The 11,163-nt window shown below is 40.9% G+C and overlaps 1 protein-coding gene across 1 annotated transcript; it reads right to left on the bottom strand.

The window, feature by feature from the left end:
- Positions 1-619: 619 nt before the first annotated feature.
- On the bottom strand, positions 620-7,617 carry CUNH12orf75 (chromosome unknown C12orf75 homolog). Its single transcript, XM_026052258.1, has 6 exons — positions 7,580-7,617; positions 7,436-7,460; positions 4,995-5,030; positions 3,813-3,892; positions 2,944-2,985; positions 620-1,521 (listed from the first exon to the last, which is right to left on the bottom strand). The coding sequence occupies exons 1-6, from the start codon at positions 7,596-7,598 to the stop codon at positions 1,511-1,513; spliced, it is 213 nt and encodes a 70-aa protein (XP_025908043.1). The 5' UTR covers positions 7,599-7,617; the 3' UTR covers positions 620-1,510.
- Between the last annotated feature and the right edge of the window lie 3,546 nt (positions 7,618-11,163).

Below are 11,163 nucleotides of genomic sequence, written 5' to 3'. Positions count from 1 at the left end.
GATATTTTAACACTACCTCTTCACCTTCAAAAATGTAAAGTTTTTGTAATCTTTGCTGTAAGATGAAAGTGTTGAGAATGAGCTGCATATTGGTCTCCGGGACCTGAAAGTAGGAAAGTATTGATAAACCAGGCAGCAGAGTYTCGGAGAGCATCAGTAATTAGCATTACAAGCTATAGTATAAAACAACCGTAAAAAGGACAAGCATGGAATATTTTAGMAATACTACTTTCTGTGAGCCTGGTACAAAATAAATCCAAGCTTGTTTTAAAGCCAAAGCTGCAAGTTACTAGAAATCCTGGCCAATAGTTGTTCATTAGTCTTAACAGATACTAGTGAGACTCTCAGGAATGTCGTGGTTCTCAACATTTCACTTCACATCCAAAAGTTTCTAGCTTTCTGTATTTTAAAATCAGTCATTAATCTACTGAAATTATATTTTAAAAAGAGTTTGAATAAAGAATTATGCAAAATGCTTTAATAATTTAAATACATGTTCAGCCATATGGAAATGTACAATTTGTTTTATGTTGCTGTGGGAAACTTACAGTTGTTATGAACTTAATGATTTTTAAAACCACTCATCCATCATTTAATACAACAAAATGCTGCAGTAATAAGAAAACACATTCTGCCAAACTTGAGATGCTTAGAGAATTGGGTACACAAACATTGATCAGAACTCCTCTATGATTCACAAGCTCTGACAGTACCACCAGGTCTTTCTTACACAAGGAAATGTCATTATAATATTATGTAGAGAGGAAGACATAACATAATAGTTTGGTTCATCAGTATTTTTTCCACATAAAGCTTTACAAAAGGGATAAAGATAAATAAAACAGCAACAGACATGTAAATATTACACTGAAATATGCTGTTCTTATTTAAAATAAATTTCCTTGAGCAATAAYATCTTTTTAGAAGGTGAAAATTAAACACCAAGGTTTGTTTCACTGTATAAAAGTGACAGTAGTAATTATAAAGAACCTGATGGCCTCATGTTTATATCCTGCTACTCTTAAGTTTCAAAGCAAAAATATTAAAATTTGCAATATTACCAAAAAGATGCAAATCTGTCAAATATATTACTCTGAAGTAACTTAACAATTAATTTATAAGAACCTACCATAGGCATCAAGTGGRCAGTAATAATGATTTTCTATATAAAATCTATCAAAAATCATTGGATAAAATATACAAAGCATTGCTGATAGCTGATGAGATCTGCAGTATGGCCAAAGGGAAATAAGTTGCAGATCATCAAAGTTAGCTCTTGTCCAGAAATCTCCACGAGTTCATCGATTTCATTTTACACTGGCTAACAGCAGGAAATTTCCATGACGCATCTGTCACAGCAAACCTCATTCAAGGCTGTACTTTAAGCTTTACCTGTAGCTGTAACTTGCAACAGTTTCATTTTTCTTTTGGTGCTCTGAACTGTCTTGCTGTCTGGAAGGCTACAAATATATAAAAATCTCCAGCAGAAAGACAACTTTCTCTAAAGCTCTTAGCAGAGGCCTGGAGGGAAAGGAAAAAAAAAAAAGGAAAAAAAAAAAAAACCCAAGTTTAGCTGGACTGGTAAAATACTCCTGCAGGACAATAAAACTCTATACATAAACCAGCTAATTGATTTGTTATATTATTATTATATTGTTCGGTCTCTGTTAGAAGCTGAGAATCACGGGTCTCTGACCATGCCCATAGGCAAACTTGTGGAGCTCACCGGACTCTCTATTAGGTTTAAAGCTGCTCACAGGTATAAGTGCTTGCAAGGTCAGGCTCTGAACCAGCAGCCAAACCCTGATCTTGTATCAGAGGAGTCCAACTGTTCTTTCAATTGTCTTGAATAGTGAAAGGCAAGGGACAGATCCTTTCCCAACCTCAGGCTTTTATTAAACCAGAGCCAAATTATTGCAGACTTCATTCAGCAGTCATGGGAGGAAAAATTCACCTCGAGAAGGTGCACTCAGATGAAGGGTGATGCTGTTCCTAGCATGGACATCTCGGCTAGGTCCCCCGAAGTAGGGGTGATAGCTAACTGCAGATWTCTCAGTATATGAGTGCTCTCAGTAGAGCCCAGATAGGATTTGTGTGATTAGAGATGATCGGTGTACATGTTTTGCTGTTCTGGGCCTGCATCCAACATCGGGACCTACCAGAACTGTTTCTGGTTCTTCATCTAAATTAGGGAAGGATCTGCTTCCTGCAAAAACAGCTATTCATCTAAATTAGCAAAGAGTTGTACTTCCCAAGGAAAATGCTGGCAGCTTTCTAATTCCCTCTCCMCCCGCTAAACACTGAAATGACTCCCTCTTTCAATTCGTTAGTGTTCGTTCAGTTAAAATTCTTAGGTCAGAAATAGAGCCAAGAATTTTTCACCATCCTATTCCTGACAGCAAAGGGTGAAAATTTCTCATATTGAGACAAATTGAGGGCTCATTAGAGAGCCCCAGTAGGTTACTTAGGGGTGTCTAGCTTTGCTCCAGTCCTTGTGGTGCTCCCAAAATGGAGCAGAGCAACTCTTCACTGCAAACCAGAACAAAAGCTTTGCCTTCACGGACCCAGGTCTGTGCAAAGCTGAGCACRTCCAACCTCTGCTGGGGCAGGTCTCAGTACCACTGCCAGACTAGTAGTGTTGTGGTTGGGGGTAAATACAAATGCACCTGATTTCTGTTCATGCCCTRTATAAGTCATACAGAATTGCTTTGCTTCTCACCACTACCTACRATAGCAAGCCAGTAACTTTATCCACCTTTTAATTTACGCCCATGCCACTGAAAGGTGGGCTGTTGGTTTTGCCCTTAGAGGAATTACATGACAAATGTAATTGTAACTGGCAATTCCCCACCTGTCTAATAGCAGCACAAGGAATAGTGCTACTTTTTCTATTTTTTCAACTAGTACAGCCAACCACATAACATTAATTAAATCATACTGTACCTCTGCCTCCAGTTCTTTGCATCTTGATGCGTTTATTTCCTTCTAATCTTAATTAGAAAACATAAGATAAAAATGGTTAAAACATTCTAATATTCTATATTTCACTAATTTAAAGCACCATTCATTCAACAAAGCATGCCAAAAAGTTCTCACTGTTTCAAATAAACATACTGTTATTACGGTTGATAGTGTTATTATTCTTCACTTTTTTCTCTGAAACAAACTTTGGAAGCTCCAGTCAGTGACTCAGCTCAGTTGTATACATAGGTGACAGCAGTATTTTGTTGTGCTAAAATCTAAAAATATATTACATAATTTCATAAATGCGTGTTTATGTCTTGTCTGTTAAGTATCTACCAACATAATGCTCATTCCCACTGTTCAAAATTATAAAATGGGAAAAAGAAAACAATTTCCACTGGGTTTCACACAACAACAGAAGTACATCTGAAATCAAGCACTTACTGACTCTGCTTATTGGAATTTGCCACAATGCAAGCTATAACCTTCAAAGCTATAAATAGTGCCAGGGCTCTGCAAGTGCATATATCATAGCCTCTAAATTGTAACAGGCTTTTGTTTTCCTTGAATTCCCACAGCACTCAGAGCACAGAGAAGCTGTTCAGAAGACAATGTACCACATCGYGAGTGTCTGCTCTATGATCTTGCTGCAGGAGAAGGATTGTTAAAAAATTCCACTAAATGGGAACAATCACTTTAATGATTATAAATAGCTCCACTGCCTTAAGAGGCTCCAAGGCTGTTCAGCCTGTCTGAAATAATCATTGATTTTTAAAGGATAAATAGATCTTAATAGATCAAATTAGACTGAGAACGTAGGAGTAATGCAACAGGTGACCTTCAAATACCTTTAGGTGCAGCTTTTGTCTGACTGGAAACCATGGCAGTTGCATCCGATGGCAGACCAACATAAACACCGCCATAGTTCCTAATTTAAAGAAAACAAAATAGAGAGAGATATCAGAGCTTAATGTAAATACTTCTCCCTGTCATGTCAACAGCACACAATAGTGCTACAAGAACCAAGGACACTCAGAAAGGAGGCACCTCCACAGGCCTGTCAGAGGAGGCCTCCTTTCCCGTGGCTACTGGGAAGTTGCATTTTCAATGCAGTGCCCTTTGCTACGGTGGAGCCTCTACCAGGAGAAAGAAAAGCTGTGAAATGAACTAATCTTTTTCTTACGTTTCCAGTATTTTTCATTAAATCCCAACTTTCTTCACAGTAAACCCCACCAGCACAGCTTCCTCTGCACACCCAGTATCCATTGGATGGCAGAGCCAATCTGACAGTCACRTACAACACTGAGGCTGTTTCAGCACTTCAGATAAAGCACCAAGTAGAAAGCATTTGGGCTTCTCATTCAACAAGGACTTACATCTCCCTTCCTAGCSTCACACGGAGAAAACTGCTAGGAGGGAGCAGGAGAGCGTCAGGTGCTTTCATAGCCCAGTCACTGTCTTACAGAGTGTATTTTCTGGCTCCAAAATCTCTGTGGAAGGTTTGGAGCAACTTCTATGGACCGACTGATGCACCAAGTGCTGGACTTGTGTCCTTGCCTGGAGCTCCTTTCAGAGAACCCCTTCACACTGCTCTGCTGCATTAGCCGCTACAGGATTCACGGATTCAGGCCTCCTTCAGGCCTCAGGGCTCCGAGCGATTCCGGAGGCACCTGCTGACAGGAGACCTCCTGGTGACCTCCAGCCCTGCACAGATTTCCCATGTGTGACAGCACAAACCCACAGAGCTGGTAGGAAGRCAGAGGTGACCGGCACTGCAGCCCTTCTCTTGCTGATCACCAGCAGCTGCAAGACAGTTTGCTCTTCTCTTAGCAAAATTCCTTTCCCCAGCTCAATTCCAGGGACACTGGATCTATATGGATCTCTACCGGGCTCTGCATGAGATTTCCTACTCTTTTGTAATTTCTCCATTTGCAGTGAAGGGATTAAGAGGAGAAGAGGAAGAATGCACATCTGGTGGCAGAACTCAGTGCCATGTACTTCAAATAAAGGCAGTCCTGTCCAGCACCTACCTCCTTTTGTCATCATCTGATACAGATTCTTCTGCTCTGTAACATCAAAAAACAGAAATCACATTAGCAAACAGCTTCTTTCAGATATTCCGCTACTATCCGGATAGATTCAGGGACAGGGAAAGAAGGGGAGTGTAACGATCCCAAATTCATCCAGATCATCCACTAATCATTAAAATGCTTACATGGACACAAAAAGAGAGAATGACAATTTCCCAGTCTAATGTAAAGAAAGAATTGCCTGCACCATTCCAGTGATTGGGGATACACAGGTCTTTTTAATGCAAGAGGTGTGGCATAAATCTAAGTATACTGCAGTTTTTGCTGAACGCTGTCCATGCAGTGCACACCGGTGCCGGGGCTGAACTAGACAATCTGCTGCCTCCCTAGGTCCCATCAGTCAAAGACAGGGTGAACGCCAGGCTCCTTTCTCTCTGGTCTACCTGCTCTTCCTCCAGAGAACTTCATGTGTCGATCAAAGCCTCTAAAATCATTGTTGTAAGAATAAGTGAAAATGTCCAAACAAAAGTTAATGTCCGTGCTTAGAAAAAAAGCCTTCTACAAGGCAACAGGGCTATTTTCTTCCATGCCAAGCTTTTTTGTGTGTGTGTTTGTGCCAGGAACAGACAGCAAAGTGAATTCAACAAGCTAGACAAAACAGTCCAGCATATTCTGTGGTCATCTGCCGCTGGTCACTGCACGCAGCCACTGCAGAAGAGGAGTGGTCCTCTTTCTTTGCTGAAGCCTGCACTAGTAATCAGTGTTTTTCTAAATTAACCTGGTATTTTAATAAAACAACATTTTATAAAATTCTAGGAATTCCTTATGGTGACTCTCTAAAAATTAATAAAATGTGTAAATTAAATTAATAAAATGTGTAAAAATTAATGTGTACTCTTCTGTAGATTTTACAGTAATGAACAGTGACTAACCAATAAAAATAAAAATAAAAATCACATTCACCCTAATAAGTTTTTGAAGCATGGAGGATGATCTATCACTAATAATGGGATTTTCCCATTTTAAGCCCTGGTCAAACCAATGTTTAAACATATATAAATGAAATCCTATAGTTACACATACCATAGGTAAGAATTCATACTGTAATAGCATTTGCAATCTTGAAGTTTAAAACTACCAAAGAAAGCAAAGAAAGCAAAGAAAGAGATGTAATTCTGAGCTAAAATACAGTCATTTAAATGGTGTAAAATGCTTGAATAATTTAAAAAGGCTCTAATAGAAATTGAAAATGCTATTTTCCTGCATATGAGGTTGTTGAGAACATGAATGCTGCAGCTTATGTTGAGAAGAGGTTCCTCAGACTTGCCTTCCCTCATTCAGCTATTGTCAAATCTCTGACACTGAAGATCCAGAAAATAGATTACACAGAAAACATAGATCTCAAGAGTTATCTGGGACAAAAGCATTCATTTGCCAAAGTGAGACCTGTTTGCAGATCTCAGACATGCTTTATAATGGCAAGGTTGAACAACAGCTTAACAAACCTGTTAAGTTGTTCTCTCCACTTGTTTATCTGACTTGACAGCCAGGCTTCTACACCAGGCTTCTTCTGTCTAATTAGAGTAGCTACACAAAATGAAGTAAATCAAGCTGAAAAATGTTCCTACTGCATAGTAAGAAAATCTTTGCCAGGTTCCTCTAGTCTAGTCTAGTCTAGTCTAGTGGCAAATATACCATATATGAAATGGAAAAAGGCAAATTATAGATCTCAGGAGAACTTGTTGAATGTTTCCACTGGTAGAAAAAAATACGGCTAAATGAAGCCTTTTCTGCACATTTGTGCACCATCAAATGAAAAAAATAAACAGCTAAGAAAGGCTAATCTTTTGATGCTTTTCTGAAAACCAGAAGCTTGCAAGGGGCAACAGGACAACAAAGGTTCAAACCTTCCACTCTGAGGAAAAATAGGATGGGTAGGGCTGCCCTCTGCTASTAACCATGAAAGATAAGGGAGAAAAGAGGAGCAAATAAATACGGTCTTCATGGCAGAGAGGGTCAGATCCATAACAATGATCTCATCCTTTTCCTTCACTTGGGAAAGGGATATTATCTGAAACTAAGAACAGGGAAGAAGGGAGCTTGCTAAAGGGAGTCTGGATGAGTTACTAGGTCTCCTTCAAACAGGAGAAATTTGCCTGGATGGTTCCCTATACCCTTCACAGGACACAGGGGCATAATTTTCCCTTTGCCAGAAAAATAAAGAGAAGATACCTGTACAAAAGTAAACAGGACATGAAATTGTTTGGGGGAGATGGAAGCAATCACTAAAAGACAATAAACTTCTGATGSGGCTGACTATACTTTGAGAGCCAGCCAAATTATGTACCTGAACTACATATGGCAAAATCTAGTGTGAGCCTAATAACAGTGCAGATAAATCCAGGGTTATATGTTTGAGATGATATATATTAAGTACTTACACATCTTTAGTAGTCCCTGTTGCACCTAAAATGAAAAAAAAAAGACAAGTTTACAAGACAATAGCATAATCCTCTTTAAATCAATACTGTAGAGCAAGCATTTTTCTGCCTTTGTATCCCTCCAAAACCCTTCCTTGCACATACCATAAGACCATATAGACATGGCAGCAGTCTTTCTGTGTTGTCAGAGAATAGATTTCTCATGATTGTCTCATTTATCCTTAATGATTCTCTCTGTTATCCCGTACGTCTACCAGACTTGCATGAGGGCCGGATTCTGGCTGGCTGAAAGCAGCTGGCTGCTCACGCTGCTGCAGCGGAGCCGTGCCCAGCTGCACTCTGTCAGTGCAAGAGCAACAGAAGATTAAATTCATCTCTCTGCATTCCTTATGCTTCCCTTTGCTCTCCTCCGGCAGTTTAGTCTGCAGCCGAGTCACTGCAACCAACCAAGCAATTATTCCTGAACGTCGGTTTATCTCGTGAACGTGCTGTTTGATTCAGTGACAGAGGGGGCACTATGTGTGTAAAAGGCTGCTCAATCCTGCCTGTCAGATTAAAAAAAAAAAGTTCTATAAAACAAGTAGATGGAAATAATGTAAACATTGGGGCACAACCATCCAAAGCCCCAGACATCTAAATAAATCAACCACCTCTTAATTCATCTTGCTATTTAACAAAATTCCCTACAGACAAAAGCTATAACCTAGCTGCCTGATGGCTGAGATTGATGGCTTTTGTGACTCAGCTGCTTCTTGCTGGGAGAGGAACAGTCACTCAAGCACAAACTCTTTCCTGTTTCTCCCAAGTTATTAATGCCATGTTGCTATTGCTGGTATGTCATTCAGCTGAGTAACCAGCAAATTACCCCTTCTATTAATTACATGGGCTAAGGTAGACATTAGGAAACCTTTATTTCTCATTTTCCTCTTAGCACTTACATGCAAAAGACTAGCTGAGCTCAAACTGAAAAATACATTTGCCAAATGAAAAGATTTTATGAATTTGGAGGGGCGGAGGTTTGCCTCAGGCATGGCTCTTCATTTTTTTTTGTAAAACTTTTTATTTTATTGCTGAAAAACATCTGGAAAGAGCAAACATTTTTATCTCATGTCATGCTGGTGTGTGTGATTATGCCTTCAGTGCCCTTACCTTAAAGGCGCAGAGGAAGCAGCAGACTGCAAAGCTTTCCCGCACCGTCTCCAAGAGTGGACTACTCGAATGGTAGGAAATAACAGCTATGCCTCTCTTTACAGCCTGCTCCTGAACACTCTCAATTCCCATGACTTGCCTATTCCTCCTTCTCCCAACAGCAATGCAGGCTTGTACAAGGCTGCAGACATTTCTCTGGTCAATGCTGCTTCCAGCGTCAGCAGAAACTGATTAAGTTGCAGGTACTTTTAGGTATAACAAGCTCAAGTCTTCACTTCTAAACTTTCTTCTGAGGCTCTTTGGCTCTATAGTCATTTCTACACGGTACCACAAAGAACCCACTCACCCCCATCTTAAATGAATCTGAACTGTTGCATTGCGGTACTACAGGAAAGCTGGGTCACAGATGACTCCTCCTGTAACTGAGACATCCTCCGCTACACCAGCTCRTTTATTCAGAACCAGCTTATCTTCTAAGTGCCATCCAGCACATCCAGACAAACCCTAGGTCTTGGCAACACCCGCTTTGGAAGGCCTGGCTCCATCACTGTAACTTGCAGGATTGCCTTTTTAGAAGTCTCCTCTTCAGAGGCAAGAAAAAGACAGGTCTTTCCCCAGCAGAGATGCACAGCAAAATCRCAAACTCTTGCTGAGACTTGTCAGAGAATTCTAGAAATCTGACAGTTATTGCAGAACTCTGGGAAGGGAAACAAGAAACAGAAACTATTCTTGTGCTTCGCCTGYTCTTGCATCAGAACCGCAACTTTCTCATTTTCACACATCAGCCGAAGTTCACTGCAAACACAAGCCATTCCTGCAAAAARGTCCAGGGGCCTTTTTGATTCCTTTGCCTAGTCTGTCCTGAGTTTGAGCTGGGGTCTGGGGCTCTGAGTCCTGATTTGAAAGGCATTAGTCTTAGACTAACGCCTGCCTTCTCGGAAGCCCAACAAGGAGCAGAACAAACGTGACAACTGAAACCTTAGCTGGGGTGAAGAACTGCGTGTCACACCACACACTGACCAGCCCAGCTGGCAGGCAGACTTTACAGGACGTGCACGAGTGAGGTGGGATGAGAGCCATGTCTCAGACCCACCGGCCGGGCTCCGCGCAGAGCAGCAGGCTACGAGCGCGTGGCTGGGCAAGGAAGGTGCTGCCTGCACCCCTTGCGGGGCTCCTTTCCTTGGACACCAAGAGAGCCAAAACTCAGCGCAGCTTCCTCAAATGCAACTCATGCAAAACCGCGAGAGAGCTAGCACAAAAACAAATTTGCTTCATAAGGTACAACTTCTATTAGTGTATTGACTATTAGTTTCATAAACACACACAAAAACACAGTTCTCACTTCCGTTGATGGGGTTCTGTTGATTTCARGGATGTTATTTCTCATTTTACATTTACTAGCAAAAACGGAACAATATTTTCATCCAAATTCACTTGAATAATATTAAAGCATTTGCATATAGACCTAAAAATATTCCCAGTTCGTAAAAAAGCTTCCTTGCTGGATGAGGTCTGATCTGATGAAAGTCAATTCAGCTGGCTGATCCAGTCTCTATTCATATGAATTTCTTCATTATGGAATTTCAACCCTCTATACGCACTGATTTTATTTCACAAGGGACCCAAATTATACCCCAGTTTGTACAGACACTTTTGTTTTTTTTAAGAGCAATTCATTCACCCTTACTCCTGTTGCTTCACTAGCATGTTTCTCTAACTCTTCCATGTTTGGCATGCAACACTTTATATTAGAACTACTCAAGTTTGTCCTGTCAGAAGTCCAGCCAAAGAATCTTGTTTACTAGAGATTCACAAACAGTGCATACTATTCCATAGCAGTAAGATTCAAAGCATCACGGCTACCACAGCCTTAAAAATATGACTTGGGAAAAGGTCCACGTAATTGAAAGCTTGTCCTTTTCTTCTGCTATATCAGTTTGGTCTAAAAAAAGCTAGCACTTGCCTTATAAACCTTGACAAACTTGCTCCGGTTGCTACCCCCAAAGCCTGCTTTGCAATGTGATTGATAGGCAAGCTCAAAGCAAACAGGCRGCAGCAGCCAGGAGAGACCTGGAGCATCTCCCTTACTCAGCAGGTAAGACAAATCTTGAGGAATTCCCTGTTAGGGGGAATACCTTTCTTGCCCTAAAGATCTCACTGAACACTGTGCAGGCTCGCTAGCTTTACACTCTCCTTCCTCCAGTGATTTCCAAAGCCTATGTTGCAGCAACAGGCCAGGCCAGCCTGTTGAGCTCTCCTGAAGGACCTTGCAGCTCACACAGCTACACAGCAGGGCTGTAGCTGCAGTGGAGCACTCCACAGCTGCAGGAGRAGGAGGAGAAGGAGGAATACAGCCTGGGAATAAAGGAGGCACATTCAGGCTTGCACTGTTCTGAACACAAGTGATTACAAAGAAARGAAAGAAAAACAGTCTTTGTCTAGACTGGTGCTAAAGTCCCCCAAAGAACATCATATTTAATCAGTCACAAATGAAGAAGGACAAAAAGATATCCCAAAGCAGCTTCCATTCCGTGGGATGAGTCTTGCACTTCCAAAAGAACAGCGCCYGTTACTGGCAA

The sequence above is a fragment of the Nothoprocta perdicaria genome, unplaced genomic scaffold (assembly GCF_003342845.1).
Source record: "Nothoprocta perdicaria isolate Ctin4 unplaced genomic scaffold, notPer1 scaffold_86, whole genome shotgun sequence".
Taxonomy (NCBI): Eukaryota; Metazoa; Chordata; class Aves; order Tinamiformes; family Tinamidae; genus Nothoprocta; species Nothoprocta perdicaria.
The sequence above is the reverse complement of the archived record's forward strand: the minus strand, read 5'-3'. Positions and strand labels throughout refer to the sequence as shown.

Bases quoted from the DNA above. Each gene is read 5' to 3' on its own strand.
- CUNH12orf75 (XM_026052258.1), bottom strand. The intron at 5,031-7,435 runs GTAAGTACTTAA...TTGATGTTACAG, and splicing joins ACAGGGACTACTAAAGATGT to AGCAGAAGAATCTGTATCAG. The intron at 3,893-4,994 runs GTAGGTGCTGGA...TCTTTAAATTAG, and splicing joins TCAGATGATGACAAAAGGAG to GAACTATGGCGGTGTTTATG.